The 23,767-nt window shown below is 45.6% G+C and overlaps 1 protein-coding gene across 1 annotated transcript; it reads left to right on the top strand.

Moving 5' to 3' along the window:
- The first annotated feature begins 11,255 nt into the window (after positions 1-11,255).
- On the top strand, positions 11,256-11,759 carry LOC141113375 (uncharacterized). Its single transcript, XM_073606439.1, has one exon. The coding sequence runs from the start codon at positions 11,256-11,258 to the stop codon at positions 11,757-11,759; it is 504 nt and encodes a 167-aa protein (XP_073462540.1).
- Positions 11,760-23,767: the final 12,008 nt, after the last annotated feature.

Genomic DNA, 23,767 nt, shown 5'->3' with positions numbered 1-23,767 from the left:
GATGCAAACTGGAACTCACGTTATTGAAAACTCACACAGAATTTATATAGCACACAGGACCAGGTAGGGCCTGATCACATTACCCTAACAATACAAACTGTAAACAGGAATATGATTAACATAGCTAAGGAACAGCTAACATAAATATAATCTAAGCCACCTAGGTGGCTAAACAACTAGCCACCTAGGTGACTCAAGTGCCCACCCCGACTGTTCGGCACCAAGCCCACCACCCTGGATACATTACACATTATCATAAGCATGAACATCCCACAATGGTTTGATAACAATTACAATATTTTAATATACAGTATCTCACAAAAGTGAGTACACCCCTCACATTTTTGTAAATATTTTATCATATCTTTTTATGTGACAACACCGAAGAAATGACACTTTGCTACAATGTAAAGTAGTGAGTGTACAGCTTGTATAACAGTGTAAATTTGCTGTCCCCTCAAAATAACTCAACACACAGCCATTAATGTCTAAAACGCTGGCAACAAAAGTAGGTACACCCCTAACTGAAAATGTCCAAATTGGGCCCAAAGTGTCAATATTTTGTGGCCACCATTATTTTCCAGTACTGCCTTAACCCTCCTAGGCATGGAGTTCACCAGAACTTCACAGGTTGCCACTGGAGTCCTCTTCTACTCCTCCATGACCAAATCATGGAACTGGTGGATCTTAGAGACCTTGTGCCCCTCTACCTTCTGTTTGAGGATGCCCCACAGATGCTCAATAGGGTTTAGGTCTGGAGACATGCTTGGCCAGTCCATCACCTTTACCCTTAGCATCTTTAGCAAGGCAGTGGTCGTCTTGGAGGTGTATTTGTGGTCGTTATCATGTTGGAATACTGCCCTGCAGCCCAGTCTCCGAAGGGAGGGGACCATGCTCTGCTTCAGTATGTCACAGTACATGTTGGCATTCATGGTTCCCTCAATGAACTGTAGCTCCCCAGTGCCGGCAGCACTCATGCAGCCCCAGACCATGACACTTCCACCAACATGCTTGACTGTAGGCAAGACACACTTGTCTTTGTACTCTTCACCTGGTTGCCACCACACACGCTTGACACCATTTGAAACAAATAAGTTTAGCTTGGTCTCTTCAGACCACAGGACCTGATTCCAGTATTTCATGTCCTTAGCCTGCTTGTCTTCAGCAAACTGTTTGCGGGCTTTCTTGTGCATCATCTTTAGAAAAGGCTTCCTTCTGGGACGACAGCCATGTAGACCAATTTGATGCAGTGTGCAGCGTATGGTCTGAGCATGACAGGGTGACCTCCCACCCCTTCAACCTCTGCAGCAATGCTGGCAGCACTCATACGTCTATTTCCCAAATACAACCTCTGGATATGGCGCTGAACACGTGCACTCAACTTCTTTGGTCGACCATGACGAGGCCTGTTCTGAGTGGAACCTGTCCTGTTAAACCACTGTATGGTCTTGGCCACCGTGCTGAAGCTCAGTTTCAGGGTCTTGGCAAGCTTCTTATAGCCTAGGCCATCTTTATGTAGAGCAACAATTCTTTTTTTCAGCTCCTCAGAGAGTTCTTTGCCATGAGGTGCCATGTTGAACTTCCAGTGACCAGTATGAGAGAGCGAGAGCGATAACACCAAATTTAACACACCTGCTCCAAATTCACAACTGAGACCTTGTAACACTAACGAGTCACATGACACCAGGGAGGGAAAATGGCTAATTGGGCCCAATTTGGACATTTTCACTTAGGGGTGTACTCACTTTTGTTGCCAGCAGTTTAGACATTAATGGCTGTGTGTTGAGTTATTTTGAGGGGGCAGCAAATTTACACTGTTATACAAGCTGTACACTCACTACTTTACATTGTAGCAAAGTGTAATTTCTTCAGTGTTGCCACATGAAAAGATATAACAAAATATTTACAAAAATGTGAATGGTGGACTCACTTTTGTGAGATACTGTATATGTTCATTAAACCGATCTCGTGGTCCTGCCCACATACTGAATGTGGCAAAGACTACAAGTAATTATATAGGTCACATACTGCCATTGCCTTGCAGGTGTTTTTTTATTTAATTTTTTTCATAACAGCCGCGGTTTACAACAGCTTTAAAGAATGATTCTATTTTAAATTCCTTTCTATTCACAGAGGAACGGACAAACTCTCCCCTCGATATGCGACTGCAGCAGTAGAGGCCGCTCATGCAGGGCGCAGGGGCGCTGCCCCCCTAATCAATGTACCTGGCCCCTAATCTACATGGAGGGCATTGGATGCATGGGTTTTAAAAGCGGTTTTTATTTTTTTCAACCACATGATTAGAGCTAGAGGCTTAAATTGGCTTAAAAAAAAAGGGTGAGCTTTGGGCGCAGAGCACTGCACCCTGAGCCCACCCAGTTGTGTGACATTAGCGAAATAATATTCACTGTCTTCCTGCTTCTCCTCCCAGCCAATCAGGAAGCAGGTCCTGAGACCCGATTGGCCAGGGAGTCTTAGGACTCCTGGCCAGTCGGGTCTCTGGACCCACTTCCTGTTCGGCCTGGAAGGAGAAGCAACGCCTGTTCGGCCGGGAGCCTGGAGCAAAGAACAGCCTCTTAAGGTAAGGCTGATCGCTGCCTTCCCGTCCATCTCCCGGTCTCCCACGGGGAAGGGGGTGTCGGTTGTGTGAGTGAGGGGGACAGGTTTGTTTGCCCCCCAAATATTGAGCACCAGCCACCACTGTATTGCAGCAAGAGCAACATGAAATGCCACACTTATGATTGCTCTTGGAGTGCAGCAAGGTAGTGGAAACCCTACCAAATGGACTGAAAAGGCTAGGAGACAGGCTATTACCCATAGTAGGTGCCCTTCTGGGTACTATATTGATGCCATCTTTTAACATCTTTTCTGCACAAATATTATCGCTACATAAAATGGGCAAATTTCTATTTATGTTACCTTTTACTTCATTAAATTCAACACTCTGTGGCGTTGACAGGGTTAAACATACTCTACTTGAATGATTATGTTGTTAATGTAGTGCTACCCTCGTAAGGGCCGCTGATAGAATCTATACCCCACTGCTTGCCCCGACTCTGCAGATCCTCCCTCACCTCTGACACCCTGGGTTCAGTCATTTTTACCAACTGTCACCTATATTAAGAAACATACACAATACCAATGAAACAGTTCAAGTTTGTTTACTGTGGAAAAGGGGACACATAAATGTGTAAAACATAACACTGTAAATTGCAAAGGTATTTTTATCTGAACAATATAGCACTGTTTATAAATACTATTTGCAATTGGTAACTTTTTGGGTAATAAAGAGAAATGCAAAGCATACAAAATTACCCAAATTGGACCAGACACTGTTTCCATCACAGTAACCTACGTGAACAGGTCAGCAGAAGGTTGGGGAACTGACACTTAATATTATGTCAGGTTCACTCCCCTCTGTCTTCTCAACCCACAGGCCATTAAAGAGGAAGTAAACCCTGATGGGTTTACTTCCTCTTTGTTTCCCTGCAAAGGTAAAGCAAAGGTAAAGCATAATGGGCTACTATGCATCGCATAGTAGCCCATTATGTGTCACTTACCTGACACAGGAGCCTGCGATGTCACCGCTGTCCCCTCTGCTTCTTTATGGGTATCGTGGCTCCGGCACTGTGATTGGCCGGAGCCACGATAACGTCATTCCCGCGCGTGCACACGGGAGCCGCCACTAACAGCATATCGCCGTTAGCAGCAGCATGCTCAGTGCGCCTGCGCACCACTGTCTACAGAGGTGCCTGTCTTTTTGCAAATATCTCCTAAACCGTGCAGGTTTAGGAGATATTTCTTGGACCTACAGGTAAGCCTTAATCTAGGCTTACCTGTAGGTCAAAGTGGTCTGTAAGGGTTTACAACCACTTTAATATCAATGCAACATGACAAACATTATGCAACTATTGTGGTTAAATTGGCTGCCTCCTTTTAATAGAGTTGCAGAGAAAGTGAGAGCAGACCCTTTTGCTAAAATCAACTTTAGTCACTTGAACGAATAAAGAGAGGATAAAAGTGTTGAAATGTTACTCCTTGGAATCCGGCCAATCTTCAGCTAGCCATGAAGTATAAAGAATAGGGTAATCCTTGATGATAAGGTATAGCAAATTTGGCTGATCTGTGGTGTATCTTTATTTTACTTCACACTCTTCCTATATGGCTGTAATATTATTGTATCCAATGAGATTGCTGGTGGTAAAGATGTGAACAGGATATAGATGTCTGCATACAGTGTTCGTTAGAGTATGTGAACTAACCTCAGCATTCTGGTAGTGGTAGTTCAAGCCAGTCCTGCTGGAATTAAAACTTCAGCATTCAGAACTACACATCCCACGATGCTTTGCTCTGCTCTAAGTTTTGTCTAAAAGCAAATGACACAGGGAGTCCAAGCCAACACTAGAGGGAGACAACCCCACATTAATAACGCTGTACACTGTCCCTGAATGGCAGGCATAATAGCCAGCTCCTGGCTATATTCACCCCCCACTTGAATTCTTCAGTCCCCAAAGAGGCAGAGACATTAAACTATTCAAACTTCATGGAAGGAAAGAGTTATTAAGAAGTCTATAATAACATTAACCACAATCTAACCTCAGCAAATATTGACACGCATCTGGATTTTGCTGAAACCATTTATATACACCTTCAGTCAATTTTGAACAGGCCAGCACAACTGCCGTGTCCCACCCATCGGTGTCAGAGGTCAGAGCAGAGTCGCCCCCTACCCATTTAACAGTAGGGAGATTAGGCATGGAAACTTGCCTTTTAAAGGTAGGAATCAGTTTGTCAGAGTTCTCTCCTAAAGTATCATAAGTGAGTCTCTTTGGGGGATTCGCCTTAGCCGAATGAGAGAATACTTCTCAGAAGGTTGAAGTGAGTTCTCTGCTGGACTTCCGGTGTGAACAGGACTGCATGGCTCCAAAGGGAAATCCCTAACTGCAGGCTCAGAGTTCGGCTGTGGAGGGAAAAAATTGACTTCCTCAATTAATTCAAAGATAGGCATTTGACATTCTCTTCATAAGGGAAGCTTCAGCCTCTGAGGGGAAATTTGGTTCAGGCAATATCAAAGGCTCGTCAGCAAAACTGATCAAGTCTCCTCTCTCTCTCTAAGAGGTTGTACTGGTACTCTACGCCTTGATCTGATCAGTTTCCCTAAATGATAGTAGGATTTCAACTTCTGGACTAGGTAGTCTTTGTATTGTTTTAGTCAGCTCTCCTCCTCTACTCTCTCCCATAGTGTTTGCATCAGTCTCTGTTTCTGTAAGCCACATCCAATAAAGCACTATTTCCTCATCCTCGCTGTCTTCCTCTTCCTCTTGCGACACAGTGGGTGCAGAAGCTCTCCAATGTGAGCGAGTCCTGGGTGCAGTTGGTTTCTGAGGAGATGAAGGGGCACTGGAGGCACTCTGACGGCATCAGACAATGGAAGCAAATGATTTTGATGCAACATGACATAAGGTTGTGATTGCCATCGGTCAGCCTGCCTATGTTTTCCTGGTACTCCCAAGTTCTTCAGTAACACACAATCTCCAGGCTGCAAATCCTGCACTCTCACTTTTAAGTCAAAATTCTTTGTGTTACGTAATTCTCTGATCAAGGCATGTTCCATGGCTTTCTCGTATGCTTGCTGCAGATTCTTTTGTAACCTTTCAACATAACACTGGTGAGAAGTCAAAGAAGTATTGTCAACAGTTGTTCCAAAAGCTAAATCAATAGGAAGGCGAGCTGCTCTTCCAAACATGAGTCAGTATGGAGAATAGCCAGTAGCATCACTTACAGTACTGTTGTAGGCATGGACAACAGCTGCAATATGATTTCCCCAGTGCTGTTTCTTCTCTGTAGGCAGAGTCCCCAGTATATTCAGCAAAGTTCTGATAAACCTTTCAGGTTGAGGATCCCCTTGGTGGTAAGGCGTGGTCTGAGACTTCTTTATGCCTAGCAAAGTGCACAGCTGATCGATTAACCGTCTATCCAAGTCTCATCCTTGGTCAGAGTGGATTCGAACAGGCAGCCCATAATGCACAAAAAACTTTTAATAAGGACTTTGGCCACTGTGGTCGCCTGTTGATCTTCAGTGGGATAGGCCTGCGTATAACAGGTGAAATGGTCAGTCACAGTCTCTGCGAGACATTTGTTGAGTCGGCAGCTTCGTCTGACGTCATCATACCCTTATGAAGCGGTGCCGCCGGATGCCGAATAAGCCGGGGGATCACCAGGGAGACATGCTATCAGGCACACCTGGTGCACAGGAGATCGGCTGGGTTCATCATCATGATGGACTCTCCGATTGCCTGACACCTATTAGCTTCATCCAGTGGACAATTACCCACATGGATGGGTGGCTACATTATGATTCTCCCCTCCCTGTCTAGCTTTATAAACCAGGTAAGCATACCATTTAGCTGCTGCACAGTCAGGATTACACCGTGCTTTATATCAGTGATCCATACAATACTGACATACAGAGGTGAGTAATCTTCTGGACCCCGCACTCTTTATATTATTTTATTACTTATTGTCTCTGCGACCATGCTGTCACTTTTGCCTGCACCTTCTGCAGTAACATAGGTCCAATCTCCTGGCTCCTCCTCCTGTCGATAGAATCTACGAGAAAATCTGCATCTCGATTCCCTGCCACAGATCGGTACTTTAAACTGAATTGGAATCCAGCAAGACAGCCAGCCACCTGTGTCCTGTTGCATCCAATTTGGCAGAAGTCAGAAAATAAGTTAAAGGATTATTATCCATTTTCACCACAAAACACAGCCCCATACAGGTAATCCTTCAGTTTGGCTACTATGGCACATTTTAGAGCCAAAAACTTCAGCTTGTGGACAGGATAATTTTTTTCTGATGGAGTGAGACTGCGGCTCATATAAGCCACTGGTCTGAGACCACCATCTTGTTCTTGATAGAGAATTCCCCCCAGACCATCTCTAATGGCATCTACATGAAGTTTAAAAACTTGGCAGGGTCAGCATAAGCCAACACCGGAGCTTCACTCCTCTTCAGATGCCAAAATGCCTCTTCCACTGGGAAGTCCATTGATCTTGTACCGATTCTCCCTACTTGCGACAACCAGATTTCTTCACTTTAGACTCATTCTCCTTCTCCCATGGCCACTTGCAACATCTCATTGAGAGGCTGAGCAATCCTGGCAAAGTTCGCCACAAACCTCCGATAGTACGCGCAGAATCCCAGGAAGGATCTCAATTCAGTTACAGGCCTTGGCCTAGGCCATGTGGTGACCGCCTCCAACTTCTTCGGGTCCGTGGCTACCCCTCCAGCAGAGACGACATGGCCCAATTATGTAACAGAGGTTAGCTAGAACTGGCATTTTTCCAACGACAGTTTCAACCCTTCTTCATGGAGCTGTGCAAAGACCTTTTCCACCCGGGATTCATGCTCTTCTAAAGTCTTCCCGAACACAATGATGTCATCTAGGTATACCAGTACAGGGGGTCCCCGGGTTACAAACAAGATAGGGACTGTAGGTTTGTTCTTAAGTTGAATCTGTTTGTAAGTCGGAACATGTACATTTTTTAAGTGTAGCTCCAGCCAAAAAAAATATTTTTAAGCTTTTTGGATAGCATAGGGAAGGGTTAACACCCCTGTAATGTTTGTTTTGCTGTGTGTGCCCCTGTTCAGAAGATTTCACCTCACTTTCTGTCCCAATGACAATTGGATTTTGAAAATTTTGGGTTGTTGTGGAAACAAGCCTTGGTGGTAAAGCATCAGTGGAGGTACCTTTTCCCCATAATAGCTCTTACAGGAATGAATTTCCCTTCCTAGGGGTAGATTTCCTCTCACTTCCTGTTGTCTCCCTCCGTTTGTAAGTAGGAGTCGTTTGTAAGTCGGATGTTTGTAACTAGGGGACCCCCTGTACATCTATTAGATTCATGTCTCCTACTGTTCTTTCCATCAACTGCTGGAAGGTCACCGGGGCCCCTGACAATCCATGAGGCATCTGGCTGAACTCATAGAACCCCAAGGGGCAAATTAATGCGGTCTTTTCTTCCGATGCATGGGGATTTGGTAGTACTCACTCTACAAGTCAAGTACACTGAACCATTTAGCCCCAGCAAGACACTGGAGGGCAGCTTCAATGCGAGGGGTCGTGTATTGATCAGGAACAGTACGGCGATTCAAAGTCCGGTAATCAATGCACATACGCAGTGACCCATTCTTCTTCTGCCCCACCAGGATAGGAGAGGCGTACAGGTTTCTGGACTCCTGAATGACCCCGGACCTCTTCAACTCGGCCAACTGCTCCCGAAGGTCTTCCAAGTCACTGAAAGGTATTCTCCGGGCTCACTCTCAAAAAGGCTTGTCCTCTTGCAACCGGATTTGATGCTGAGTGCACTTGGCACATCCCACATCGAAGCCATCCTTCGAGAAAATCTCCTATCTAGCCAGTTGCAACTTCATTCTTTGCTGTCATGCAGGGGGTAAAGCTTCAGTACAATGCTGGATTTCCTTCTGCATCTTCTGACAAGCTTCTTTCCCAGCAGTCTCTACAGGGAGCACAGGGGTGGCTGCACTCACTCGCCCACCAGCATACGTGCTCCTAAAGTAATTGTCAGGGACATGGCCGTCCTAGTACTGGCAATGTTGCCCAGACCCTCCATGGATGCCCATGGAGGATCCCGAGATGTGCACGAGCGTGCGCCGCACGTCAGCGTGCATTGGCGCATGGCGGCACGCATTGGCGCACGCGCAATACGGCGCATGCGCAACGGCACGCAAGTGGCGTGACAGACGCTGGCGCCAGTGGCCCTATTTAAACCAGCCTGTGACCACAGGACATTGCTGGATTATCTCCTCAGCTCCCTTGTGTACTTTGATCTTGCTTCCTGATCTGTAAATACCTGTTGTGACCCGGCTTGCCTTGACCTTGCTTCCTGATCTCCTGGTTTGATCCTTGGCCTGCTTTTGGACTCTGCTTCTGCATCCTGATCTCCCGGCTTGACCTTTGGCTTGTACCTGGACCCTGCCTGTGTATGACCTTGGCTCGCCCCCGTGTTTACTCTGGACTGACTTATCCGTGTATGACCCCTGGTCTGTCTCTTGGTTTCTCTGAAAATTTACCTGAACACCGCAAGTTCTGCTTTGCCAGCACTGGCCATCCCTCAGTGGCCGAGCTCATTGGACTGCAAACAAGCACCTGGCCAACCAGGTGCACCGCGCTTCCTGTTCTCAAATCCAGGAACGCGCTGCACTTAACCGCAAGGGGAGCCCTCTTAGCATCTCGATCACCATACCCGCTTCTGACAGTATAATCCAGCCATGTCAGAGATCGACAGAGGCGCTTCCCCTGTACAGGCTATTTGCCAACAGGTCTCCGCACTTACCCAAGCAGTGCAGAAGCTGCAAGGCGCCTACGTTCAATTAGAGGGTCATCTGCAACACTTACCTTCGGATCCTGTGTCTCCTGATCCAAGTTCCATCCCCACCTGTACCTCGTCTGACGTGCTGCCTTGGGAATCTCCTCTCCCAGTGTTGGGTCCATCTCCTGAACCACGTGTGCCGATTCCCGAATGATTCTCGAGGGACCGAAGAAAGTTTAGAGCCTTTAAAAATGCCTCTCTGCTATACCTGGCTCTGCACCCAAGAACTTTTTCTCTTGAGAATATTAAAGTGGGTTTCCTTATATCCTTACTTTTGTCTGACCCCCAGGCTTGGGCCCATGGACTATTAAAGCAGAGAAGCCCCATTACTGACTTCGTTTCTTCAGGGCTATGGCCCAGTTATCCGACGACCCCCAATGTACAGCTACGGCTGAAAATGCTCTGCACACCCTACAGCAGGGACAGCGTCCTGCAGAGGATTACACAGTGGACTTCCACACATGGGCTACAGACACTTGCTTGAATCAAGCTGCTCTACGATACCAATACCGTCTGGGATTATCTGAATCCCTCAAGGATGAGCTGGCCAGGGTTGCAATCCCGAATACCTTAGAGGGCCTTATCCAGCTAACCATACAACTGAATAGGCGCCTACGTGAACGTCGCACTGAAAGATCTCAGAATCTTCAACCCAAAGACTGCCTGAAATTCCCTTTTGCCTGGCTTCTGGTTCTTCCAGTTTTCCTGTATCTGAAGTCAGACACATATAGATTATTATGTTCCATCCTGGTCTATCACTTGAAGAAAGGCTCTACTGCCGACAGGCGAACTGCTGCTTTTACTGTGGAGACAACGGCCATTTCTTGCAAGATTGCCACCTCAGGCCAAAGAGACCATCCTACCTGCCTCATGCCCACTGTCAAGTATCAGGACTTACCTCATCTCTCCCCGTTCTCCCTATCTCTTTATCAGTGGCAAAAGGAGAGATCCAGCTTTCTGCCATCATCGACTCTGGGGCCTGTTGCTGTTTCTTAGACCTAACCCTGGCCAAGAGACTTGGAATTCCCCTTGTTACCAAGAAGCATCAGTTAACAGTTCATTTGGCTGATGGATCTCTACCCAGTTCTGGACTGATTACCCATGAAACCCTGCCAATTCTTATGACAACTAAGTCCAACCATAAGGAACTGGTACGCTTTGATGTGTTGTTCTCTCCCCTGTTTCCAGTCATTTTGGGAGTCCCCTGGCTACGAGCACACAACCCTCACATTGACTGGCTCAAGAATGAAGTTCAGTTTTCATCTGCCTACTGTCGGCAGCATTGCCTTGTCCCTAGTCCTAAGGACTTCACCAGCTGCCTGTCCATACAACCAGTTTCTTGTGCCAATCCTCATGTACCCTCTGCCTATCAAGAATTCCTGGATGTGTTCAATAAGAAAGTAGCAGACTTCCTTCCACCCCACCGTCCCTACAACTGCCCTATTGAGTTGCTTACAGGCTCCGAAATTCCCTTTCGCCGTATTTTCCCTTTATCAGAGACTGAACTTGAAACGTTACGCTCTTATATCGATGAGAACCTGGAAAAAGGATTTATTTGTCCCTTTTCAACCCCTGCCGGTGCCGGCATCTTTTTCGTCCGAGAAAAAGGATAAGATGCTAAGACCTTGTATAGACTACCGAGAGTTGAATAAAATCACCATCAAAAATCACTACCCTCTCCCCCTCATCCCGGAACTCTTCTAACATTTACGTTCTGCCCGAGTCTTTTCCAAACTGGATTTAAGAGGTGCTTACAATCTGGTGTGCATCCATGAGGGGGATAAGTGGAAAATGGCGTTCCAAACTCGTTTCGGACATTTTGAGTACCTGGTAATGCCGTTCGGACTCTGCAATGCTCCAGCCATGTTCCAGCATTTCGTGAACGATATTTTTCGAGACCATCTTGACAACTTCCTCATTGTATATCTGGATGACATCCTTCTTTTCTCAGCCACCCTGGATATCCATCGAGTTCACATGAAAAAGGTACTAACTATTCTAAGAACACATGGACTGTACGTGAAAGCAAAAAAAAGCGACTTTGAAAAGGAAACTATCTACTTCTTGGGTCTGGTCATTTCCACTAAAGGAGTGGCCATGGATCCCCAGAAAGTAAAAGCAATCTTGGATTGGCCTGCCCCCTCAGACAAAAAGGGCATTCAAAGATTTATCGGTTTTTCAAACTTCTATAGAAGATTTATTAAGAACTTTTCAGCCATTATAGCTCCCATTACCCAACTAACCCGTTTGCATTCCAGGTTCCAGTGGTCCCCAGAGGCTCAAACAGCTTTTGACAGACTTAAAACAGTATTTGTCTCAGCACCAGTCCTACAGCATCCTGATCCCACATTACCCTACGTGCTATAAGTCGATGCATCTGAAGTGGCCACGGAAGCTATCCTTTCTCAACGGCAAGGCCCTAAATCATTATTACATCCTGTAGCTTTTTCCTCTCGGAAAATGATGCAACCAGAGAGGAATTATGATGTTGGGGATCGGAGATTTGGAGGAATGGAGGTACTTACTTGAAGGTGCAGCACATCCCATCATGATTTTCACCGATCATAAAAACCTAGAGTACCTTAGGACTGCCAAATGTTTAAGACCGCGCCAAGCGCTGTGGGCGTTATTCTTTTCGAGGTTTAATTTTCACATTTCTTATCGTCCCGGATTAAAAAATGGAAAGGCGGATGCTCTGTCTCGGATGTTCCCGGATACTCCTGAAGAAACCACTCCCGGCACAATCCTGTCCTCTCAGAACTTTCTTCTTATTCAGCCTGACCTAAGAGCATCTATTGTTCAAGCCTCTCTCCAGTGTACAGAGCCAGGAAGTACAACTTTAAGCAGACACGAAGGGTTCCTGTGGCATCAGGACAAAATTTTTGTTCCCCAGGAAGTCAAACTACAAGCTTTAAAAAGATTTCATGACCATCAGCTGGCCGGGCAGCTATTGATCTCACCCAACGTTACCTGTGATGGCCTTCCCTAAGATTTGACTGCAAAAAATATGTGAATTCCTGTCTCGTGTGCCAACGTAACAAGGGTCCCAAAACCAGGTCTTGGGGTCTGTTAAGACCCTTACCAGTTCCAGAGCAGCCTTGGAAGAACATCTCTATGGACTTCATAGTTGATCTACCTCCATCAGAGAATTTCACTACAATCTTGGTAGTAGTGGACCGACTTGCTCAGTACACCTTCTGCCATGGATACTGCAAAAATCTTTATCAAGGAGATCATTAGACTACATGGACTTCCTGACAATATAGTATCCGATAAAGGGGTACAGTTCACCTCCGGCTTCTGGAAAAATCTCTGCAAAATCTTGTCAAGTGAGTTATGCCTCTCCTCTGCTTATCATCCCCAGAGTAATGGCCAGACGGAGAGGACAAACCAAACCCTGGAACAGTATCTGCGATGCTTCTGCTCCTTCTCCCAAAAAGACTATGCCTCTTTGCTGCCTTGTGCCACATTTGCCTATAACAACACTATTCACACAGCCACCAAGCAGTCACCCTTTTGGGAAAACTACGGCTTCCACCCGTCCTTTCTACCCAACAACACCATTCACACAGCCACCAAGCAGTCACCCTTTTGGGCAAACTACGGCTTCCACCCATCCTTTCTACCCAACACCATTCCTGAATCTCCGGTACCAGCTGTCCAGGATAGAATAACCTTCTTCCAAACTAATTACCAAGTTCTCCAAAAAACCATGCGAAAGGCTCAGGAAGACTTCAAAAAACACTATGATAGAAGGAAGAAGGAGAATCCCATCTACAAAGTGGGTGACAAGGTATGGCTGTCTTCTATTAATCTCAAACTTTCTTGTCCTTCCAGGAAGCTTGGTCCAAGGTTTGTGGGTCCATTCGAAATCAAGAGAGAAGTGAACCCTGTGGCCTTTGAACTCTCTTTGCCGGCCTCCTACAAGATCCATCCGGTATTCCACATCTCCCTACTGAAACCAGCTGTGCCAAGTCCATTTTCAGGAAGAGAGGAGTTGCCACCTCCACCAATCACCATAGGTAATGACACTGAATATGAAGTCGAAGCCATCCTGGACTGCCGGAAAAGAGGTAGGCAGACTCAATTTCTTGTCAATTGGAAGGGGTATTCTTCAGAGGAAAATTCTTGGGAACCGTTGGCTAATATTCATGCTCCAAGACTTTTGCAGAATTTCCATAACAGGCACCCTGAAAAGTGGTCTAGGTTAGGCATCCGGAGGCTGCCCCTTGGGGGGGGCACTGTCAGGGACATGGCCATTCTAGTACTGGAAATGTTGCCCACGGAGGATCCTGAGATGTGCACGAGCGTGCGCCACGCATCAGCGTGCATTGGCACACACGCACGCGCAATACGGCGCATGAGCGATGGCACGCAAGTGGTGAGACAGACGCTGGCGCCAGTGGCCCTATTTAAACCAGCCTGTGACCACAGGACATTGCTGGATTATCTCCTCAGCTCCCTTGTGTACTTTGACCTTGCTTCCTGATATGCGCATACCCGTTGTGACCCGGCTTGCCTTGACCTTGCTTCCTGATCTCCTAGTTTGACCCTTGGCCTGCTTCTGGACTCTGCTTCTGCATCCTGATCTCCCGGCTTGACCTTTGGCTTGTACCTGGACCCTGCCTGTGTATGACCCTGGCTCGCCCCCCATGTTTACTCTGGACTGACTTATCCGTGTATGACCCCTGGCCTGTCTCTTGGTTTCTCTATTTACCTGAACACCGCAAGTTCTGCTTTGCCAGCATTGGCCATCCCTCAGTGGCCGAGCTCATCGGACTGCAAACAAGCACCTGGCCAACCGTGCTTCTTTGGGCACTGCGCTTCCTGTTCTCAAATCCAGGAACGCGCTGCACTTAACCACAAAGGGAGCCCTCTTAGCATCTCGATCTCCATACCCGCTTCTGACAGTAATTGGTTGATCTGTAACATTCCGAAGACTGATCGGCAACATCTTCCCGGGTGGCCTGGGGCACACAACTGCTAGTGTATCAAACGCTTCTGCTTTTCCAACAGCTGCCAGTCCAAACACTATCTGGATTGGGATGTATCCATCATATGGGCATTTGGCAGTTCCAATCCCCCAGATCTTTAGTTCTTCAAGCTTGCAGAGAGGAATGTGTCTCAGGTATTTGTCATAAAAGATGCCCTCTTAGCATCTCGATCTCCATACCCGCTTCTGACAGTAATTGGTTGATCTGTAACATTCCGAAGACTGATCGGCAACATCTTCCCGGGTAGCCTGGGGCACACAACTGCTAGTGTATCAAACGCTTCTGCTTTTCCAACAGCTGCCAGTCCAAACACTATCTGGATTGGGATGTATCCATCATATGGGCATTTGGCAGTTCCAATCCCCCAGATCTTTAGTTCTTCAAGCTTGCAGAGAGGAATGTGTCTCAGGTATTTGTCATAAAAGTCTCTGTATAGAAGCGTGACCTGTGCCCCAGTATCCAACAGGTCCCTAGTGTAGATGCCCTCTACCTGTACAGATATAATTGAGGATGGCCCCACTAACCTTTCTGGTAAGCTCTCTAATTTGTTTCCAGTAAAGGTGGGTCTGTGATCTCTCTTCGCCTTAGAATTAACAGTGGCCCTGGGTGGTGGTAAGACATTGAGCTCCTGTGCTCATGACCCCAACCCTGGTGACGGGTTACTTGACTGCGAGGGTGACAAAAGTGTCGACCCCAGGCCTTTCTTCTTGCATCTCTTCTTAACCTTCCTCCTTATATCCATCTTGGAGCTCTGTTTCTTCTCGGGGGTTCCCAGCTGGCTCCTTCACTGAGACCCCTGAAAGTTTCCTGCCCTCTGGTTTGAGAATAACTTCTGCAACACTTTCAAGAGTTCTGAAAGAAGTTCTGCATTCCTATCCTTCTGTGGGCACTGCGCCTTGAAGTGACCTGGTTACCCACACTGGAAGCACTTCCAAATATCCGTCTTCTCGGCCTGAGCTTTCTCTTGAGCTTCCATAATGTACATCAAGGCCTGTTGTATCTGTCAGGTCACCTGAGGCCAGGTAACAGACCACACCTGTGCCCCAGTATCCAACAGGTCCCTAGTGTAGATGCCCTCTACCTGTACAGATATAATTGAGGATGGCCCCACTAACCTTTCTGGTAAGCTCTCTAATTTGTTTCCAGTAAAGGTGGGTCTGTGATCTCTCTTCGCCTTACTCTGAGAAGAATTAACAGTGGCCCTGGGTGGTGGTAAGACATTGAGCTCCTGTGCTCATGACCCCAACCCTGGTGACGGGTTACTTGACTGCGAGGGTGACAAAAGTGTCGACCCCAGGCCTTTCTTCTTGCATCTCTTCTTAACCTTCCTCCTTTTATCCATCTTGGAGCTCTGTTTCTTCTCGGGGTTCCCAGCTGGCTCCTTCACTGAGACCCCTGAAAGTTTCCTGCCCTCTGGTTTGAGAATAACTTCTGCAACACTTTCAAGAGTTCTGAAAGAAGTTCTGCATTCCTATCCTTCTGTGGGCACTGCCCCTTGAAGTGACCTGGTTACCCACACTGGAAGCACTTCCAAATATCCGTCTTCTCGGCCTATGCTTTCTCTTGAGCTTCCATAATGTACATCAAGGCCTGTTGTATCTGTCAGGTCACCTGAGGCCAGGTAACAGATGCACACCATTGGGGTCAGCAGTGCACCGCTAAGGTAGTGAACCCTACGGCTGACTGCTGCGGATGGAGCTTTGGGTGGTTCAGGAAGCAGGTCCACTGGAGCATCAACACAGATCACACTGGGAGCTAGAGCATGAGATTCCCCAGGGCGTAGAGTCTAAGAGCCAGCAGGTGTTCACCAGAGCCTCTAGGGGTGAGGATGGGTTTGGCTGCAGCTGACTCCAGATCGTGGCCCTGGGGGTCACTCAGCTCAGGCTCATGGACTGGCTCGGGTGGACAGAACCATAGTAGCAGTCCAGGACAACAAGGGATAGTCAGGAGATAAGCCAAAGGTCGGGGCAACAAGCAGACATGGATAGACAGGAAAACACACCAAAGGTTGGAGTATCAGGCAGACAGGGATAGTCAAAGAACAAGCCAAGGTTGGTAAACAGAATCAGACGTAGAGCACACAGGAAGCCAAACACACAATATTGATCAGCAAGGCTTGGTCTGCAGTGCACAGGTTAATATAGTGTTTCCTGTTAGAGGCTGGGGTGGAGCCATGCTTAAGGGCAGATTACTTAAGCGCACAGGTGAACAGCGATCTGTCTCTAAGCTGAACACAACAGAGAGGTAAGCAGACAGACAAACATGAACATTACTGCAGATTCATGACAGTATCAGGTCTTGAGCCTGGGCCGCCTGCACAGGTAACTTGACAGGGGTAGCTTTGGGTGTGGATTGTTCTACAGGAGCCTTTATGCACTCCCCCACTCTGACTACTCATCGCTTTCCTCTTCCTGCATGCCGGTATCCACTCGAGCTGGCTGGGCTGTCACCTTCTCTGCCTTTGGAGAAACCTTCGTCACATCTCATGACCCTTGGTTTTTCTCATCCAGCGAAGCTTCTTCTTCTAAGACCAGCTTTATCAACTCTGGGTAAGTTGGAGCCCCTTGTGTTTCCTTCAGCAACAATCGGAGCACAATTGGATGATTTGGCCTAGCCCCTTGCAGAATCCTTTCAAGTCTGACTTTATCAGCTTCCCAAGGATCAATCCCTTTTCAGGATAATTATGATGCAAGATTCGATCCACTCTGACAACATAGTCCAACAACCTCTCTTCTCGACTCTGTTGGGTATGTTCAAACTTGTACATCAAATCAGGTAGCTTCTCCACTCTCCCATAAACTGCACACAAGGCCTCAATGTAATCCATAGCCACACAATCTGGTTTTCCCCTCTTCAGGCTCCGGATAACATCAGCTGCTTGACTCCTGAGGCTTTTGCTGATCCGTTGCCTCTTCACTGCCTCAGGTACATTCCACTCTTCTATGGCCTGTATAGCTTGGTCCATTCAATTGTCAAATTCTTCCTCCCCCCTTGGTGTGGGAGCACGGCCCGAGAAGGATTGCAGTTTCCGATACCCCTGATAAACAGAGATGTTGTGACTTTTTATCAGGCTCTCGACCAATCGGCTCAGTGTAGAAGAAAGCTGGGGGCATCCCTGCAGCCAGACTATCTGTAGCTGGTCCGTCTGTAGTGGGGCCATCTGCAGCCTCCGAGGCTGGGCTAGATAATCCCAGCTGGGAAAGTTCTTCCTCCGGATCACTTGCTGGCAGCAATGGGATCACTTGAGCCTCTAGACCTTCCGCCAAACTCACAGTACTTGTTTGAAATTCAGCTGGAACACTCTCTCGCCATTTCAAGAGAACGTAAGTGTAATTGTCATCACAATCGTCATCATACTCGGGTTATAGGCCTAGGAGATAAGACCCTTGTTCCGGGACAGCCTTCCTCATCAACTGTCGCACCTCTTTGTCAGTCCAAACCGCCATTTTCAGGATTATGGTTTGCTCCAATCGGCTCCCATGATCTCGACTCCAGTCAGTGGCAGCAACCAAGTCCATCTTCTCTTCTACCCTGGACATGTCACCTGACTTGCTTGAGCAGCCCAGATGGGCTATCCCGGACAAGCCCCCAAATGTAGCGCTATCCTCGTAAGGGCCGCTCATAGAATACCCCACTGGTTTCCCCAACTTTGCAGATACTCCTTCAGCTCTGACACCCTGGGTTCAATCATTTTTACCAACTGTCATCTATGTTAAGAAAAGTACACAATACCAGTGAGACAGTTCAAGTTTGTTTATTGTGGAAAAAGGGACACATAAAAGTGTAAAACATAATACTGTAAATCGCAAGGGTATTTTTATCTGAACAATATAGCACTGTTTATAAATACTATTTGCAATTGCTTACCTTTTAGGTAATAAAGAGAAATGCAAAGCATAAAAAATTAACCAAATTGTGTCAGACCCTGTTTCCGTTACAGTAACCTATGTGAACAAACTAGCAGAAGGGTAGGGAACCGACACTAAATTTACTAAGTCAGGTTCACTCCCCTCTGTCTCCTCAACCCACAGGCCATTAACATCAGTATAACATGAAAAACATTATGCAAACCATTGTGTTTAAATTGGCTGGCTCCTCTTAATAGAGTTCCAGAGAAAGTGAGAGCGGACCCTTTGTGCTAAAAACAACTTTAGTCACTTGAGCGAATAAAGAGAGGATAAAAGGGTTGAAGTGTTACACTTTGGAATCCGGCCAATCTTCAGCTAGCTTTGAAGTATTAAGAATAGGGTAATCCTTGATGATAAGGTATAACAAATTTGGCTGATCTGTGGTGTATCTTTATTTTACTTCACATTCTTCCTATATGGCTGAAATATTATTGTATCCAATGAGATTGCTGGTGGTAAAGATGTGAACAGAATATGGATGTCTGCATACAGTGTTCATTAGAGTATGTGATCTAACTTCCAGTGGCACATAAGGGATGTCTATATGCAGTGTCTTACAGAATTTAAATGGGCAACTGGTTACAGAAGCTGCTTGCAGCAATGCAGGTGATGATGAAGACTCTTACAGGAACTCCCTCTGAATCCTGGCTCTGGGAATGGTGTCTGACCCTGTCACATCACGCCGCGGCCTACCTGGATCTGAAATGCAGGCGTCGCTGGAGGTGAGAAGCGATGCTGTCTGCAGAGGTCCCTCTGGATGCAGCTGTATGGCTCTCCGCTGTGCAGGCCACAACTCGGCAGCAGCTCACACTGACAAAGCTCCCGCTGGCAGATCCAAGCCGGCATCCCAAGAGATCGATCTAGGCCACAACCCTCCTTTTTATATCCTCTCCCAGCATTTTGTTCTCCTCTTCTTAGCATTCTGGTAGTGGTAGTTCAAGCCACTCCTGCTGGAATTAAAACTTCAGCATTCGGAACTACACATCCCATGACGTATTGTTCTGCTCTAAGTTTTGTCTAAAAGGAAATGACACAGGGAGTCCAAGCCAACACTAGAGGGAGACAACCCCACATTAATAACGCTGTACACTGTCCCTGAATGGAAGGCATAATAGCCAGCTCCTGGCTACATTTATTTTTATTTAAAAGGTGTTCCCTATTTTTACTTCAGGCAACAAGGGCCCTATCCGGCATCCATTTGGGATAATCTATGTTTAAAAAATGCCCATACAATGTAGTTCAACCTGTTCAAATTGTTGGTCACTGCTGCATATACGCCTAACTCACAGGAATTGACTGACCGGGATACCTTTAATAGTATGTCTTTGATGGCCTGACTGAGTTTGGAGTAGTGAGTTCCCCAAAAGGGGCTTCCTGTACAGAGTAGTGCTAACCCTACTGCCCATACTCGTTAGGCAAACATCCAAATAGGAGATTCGCATTCGCATGACCAGTAAATGTCATTCCTGTTATCCCGGAGTTAGATGCCGGAAACATACACCCGCATCCCGCAGAAGCCAGATACTGTACAAGGTTTTTACTGTACATAAGAAATGTCAGTAAATCTGTAAGCGGTTTTTATCTGTATTTATGTATCGAACATACTACATTATCTTGCGGCTTTCCCTTGTTCTGTATGGTGAGCTATTTAGAGACGCTGTACCTAAAGAGAATCATCCTGGGATAGAGCTGATCCAAGGAAAGGAGTGAATACTGGATTGTGACACTTCACTAAGGATCTATTGTAGCAGAGCACAGTTGACCTGTATGTTCATATAGGTCCACTAATAATTCAGCTGGTGGCGGAGCACTAATTTATTTACAATGGAGCATGGATTACACTGCTGTGAAGATTGTTACACATAGAGGTTGTTACACACTGAAATGTCTACACATGGAAGACACTGTGTTAAAGCGCTTTAATTTGACTATTTGGGGACTTTTTCTCTTCCTATACATACACATAGTAGGTGAGGTTGAAAAAAGATACAAGTCCATCAAGTCCAACCTATGTGTGTGATTATATGTCAGTATTACATTGTATATCCCTGTATGTTCTGGTCGTTCAGGGGCTTACCCCTTGCTGCTCTTACAGTAAAGAACCCTCTACCCAGTCTAAGGTTAAACCTCTTTTCTTCTAATCTTAATGAGTGGCCACGTGTCTTATTAAACTCCCTTCCACGAAAAAGTTTTATCCGTATTGTGGGTTCACCAATATGGTATTTGTAAATTGAAATCAAGCGTCTTTTCTGCAGAGAGAATAAGTTCAGTGCTCGTAACCTTTGTTTAACTAATATCCTCCATTCCCTTTATTAGCTTTGTTGCCCTTCTCTGTACTCGCTCCATTTCCAGTACATCTTTCCTGAGGACTTGTGCCCAGAACTGGATAGCATACTCCAGGTGGGGCCGCACCAGAGTCTTGTAGAGTGGGAGAATTATCGCTTTATCTCTTGCATTAATCACCTTTTTATGGCATGCCAATATTCTGTCTCCTTTGTTAGCAGCAGCTTGGCACTGCATGCCATTGCTGAGCCTATCTTCTACTAGGACCCCAAGGTCCTTTTCCATCCTTGATTCCCCCAGAGGTTCTGCCCCTAGTGAGTAGATTGCATTCATATTTTTGCCACCCAAATGCATTATTTTACATTTTTCAACATTAAACCTCATTTGCCATGAAGTTGCCCACCCCATTAATTTGTTCAGATCTTCTTGCAAGGTTTCCACATCTTGCAGAGAAGTTATTGCCCTGCTTAGCTTAGTATCGTCCGCAAATACAGAGATTGAACTGTTTATCCCATCCTCCAGGTCGTTTATGAACAAATTAAATAGGCTTGGTCCCAGCACAGAACCCTGGGGGACCCCACTTTCCACCCCTGACCATTCCGAGTACTCCCCATTTATCACCACCCTCTGAACTCGCCCCTGTTGCCAGTTTTCAATCCATGTACTCACCCTATGGTCCATGCCAACGGACCTTACTTTGTACAGTAAATGTTTATGGGGAACTATGTCAAATGCTTTTGCAAAATCCAGATACACCGCATCTATGGGCCTTCCTTTATCTAGATGGCAGCTTACCTCCTCATAGAATGTTAATAGATTGGTTTGGCAAGAACGATTCTTCATGAATCCATGCTGGTTACTGCTAATTATACAGTTTTCATTACTAAAATCTTGTATATAATCCCTTATCATCCCCTCCAAGAGCTTACATACTATTGATGTTAGGCTAACTGGTGTGAAATTCCCAGGGATGTATTTTGGTCCTTTTTTAAATATTGGTGCTACATTGGCTTTTCTCCATTCAGCTGTTACCATTCCAATCAGCAGACTGTCAGTAAAAATTAGAAACAATGGTCTGGCAATTACTTGACTGAGTTCCCTCGGGTGCAAGCCATCTGGTCCCGGTGACTTATTAATGTTATGTTTTCCAAGTCTATTTATAATTCTGTCCTCTGTTAGCCATGAGGGTGCTTCCTGTGATGTGTCATGAGGATAAACACTGCAGTTTTGGTTACTGAAGCCCCCCGATTCCCGTGTGAAGACTGAGGAGAAGAATAAATTCAATACCTTCACCATCTCCCCATCCTTTGTAAACAGATTTCCTTCCTCATTCTTTATGGGGCCATTATGGTCTGTCCTCCCATTTTTACTGTTTATATACTTAAAGAATTTCTTTGGATTTTTTTTTTGCTCCCCTCCGCTATGTGTCTTTCATGTTCTATCTTAGCCGCCCTAATTGCACCCTTACATTTCTTATTGCATTCTTTGTAAAGTCTGAATGCTGATGATGATCCCTCAGCCTTGTATTTTTTGAAGGCCTTCTCCTTTGCTTTTATATGCATTTTTACATTGGAGTTAAGCCATCCAGGACTTTTAATCAGCGAGTAAGAGTGGTGTTGTGCTAATCCAAGGAATGAATGAATAAATAAATATGTGAAAGGCGTGCTATGCTGCTTCAAAGGTGTATGTGAAATTAGCCTAAAAATACAAGGGCTTATAATGTGTAAATGTGTAAAACGCCATCCAGGACTTTTGTTCACTCTTTTAAATTTATTTCCCAATGGGATGCACTGGCTAACGCCCTTATTTAATCTCTTAATCTCTTAGCTCTTAAAGCAAACCCATCTCTCCTCCGTGTTCTTTGTTCCTAAGATTTTATCCCAATTTTTTTATCTTCTAGCAAAGTTTGTAGTTTAGGGAAGTTTGCTGTTTTGAAATTCAATGTCTTTGTATTCCCCTTTTGTTTCCTATTTGTGTAACTCTATAGTATCTGTTTTTTTCACTGTTGTATTTTTTACACAGATGAACATTATTATCCCACTGTACATGCAGTATACTGCATTTAAATATTAGGCTACTTATTATAATGGTGAAGAGTATTATTAATTATTATTCATTCACATATTGAGGATCATTAATCATGTATGTATGTTTAATTTAATTGGTATGACTAAGTATTGTTTTATCATAATTTTAATGAATCTAATTAGAATACATTTTTAGCAGCAGACACACATATTATTATTTACATTTTGACAAGGTGTGGGAACACATTTAGTGTTTGCTGAAGCTATAAGTGTTATCATTGCTAGTTGGCAGCGCACTTCAATATTATCTATATTGGTTATTTGTCCCTGAAATAGTTGTTTCATTATCGGCCTTCTTTTGCCTGGATTTGCAGGAAACGGCACATTGATTCGGTACTTCTAATTTATTTGGAAAATAAATCAGGCCCCACTCTTTATGGAATGACCAAATCTCTGAGCACTGAAGGTGCTTGTTAACTTGTAAACTTGTTATCATCTTTAAGGCCTGGTTCACACCTATGCATTTTTTTAGTGCGTTTTCAGTTTTGCAGAAACACATTACGGTCCATTTAACATGGTTTCCTATGTGTCACGTTCACTGTGCAATTTATAGAAAGGGCCAGGGGCCAGCAGGTTGGGTTTTTCGTTTCATAGGCTTCAATGGATCAAAAAAGTATATTGAAAAACACAAAATGCACCTGGAATATGCATCAACTGCAACCTGCATAGGCAGGGCTGAGGTTACTGTACATTATTACAGCTCCCTAATTGGTTGCTAGAAATTACAGAAGGGATGTGCGGCGAGGTAAGTGGCTGGTGAGGCACTGGCTAGTATCAGAGCCAGATACACACAGGTTACATACGCCGCGAACATTAGAACGAGGGCAATAATTCTAGCACTAGACCTCCTCTGTAACTCCAAACATTTAACCTGTAAAAATGTTCATGCTCTGAGGAAGCTAACATACTAGCGAAACATGTAAGCATCAGAAGTTGGTATCCGTGAGAGGGAGTTATGGATAGCCACCTATCCACTTATCAAGTAGCACCCTGAACCTCTCTAGACTCCACCGGTCCGTCAACTAACATCAGAGCTTGACTATTGCAGCCAATGCAGCGGGCGCTTCTCATGTAACACCAGCGAGGATTCAAATCTACCTGAA

This window comes from Aquarana catesbeiana, linkage group LG12, assembly GCF_042186555.1.
Source record: "Aquarana catesbeiana isolate 2022-GZ linkage group LG12, ASM4218655v1, whole genome shotgun sequence".
Classification (NCBI taxonomy): domain Eukaryota; kingdom Metazoa; phylum Chordata; class Amphibia; order Anura; family Ranidae; genus Aquarana; species Aquarana catesbeiana.
This window is presented reverse-complemented; position numbering and strand designations above follow the sequence as displayed.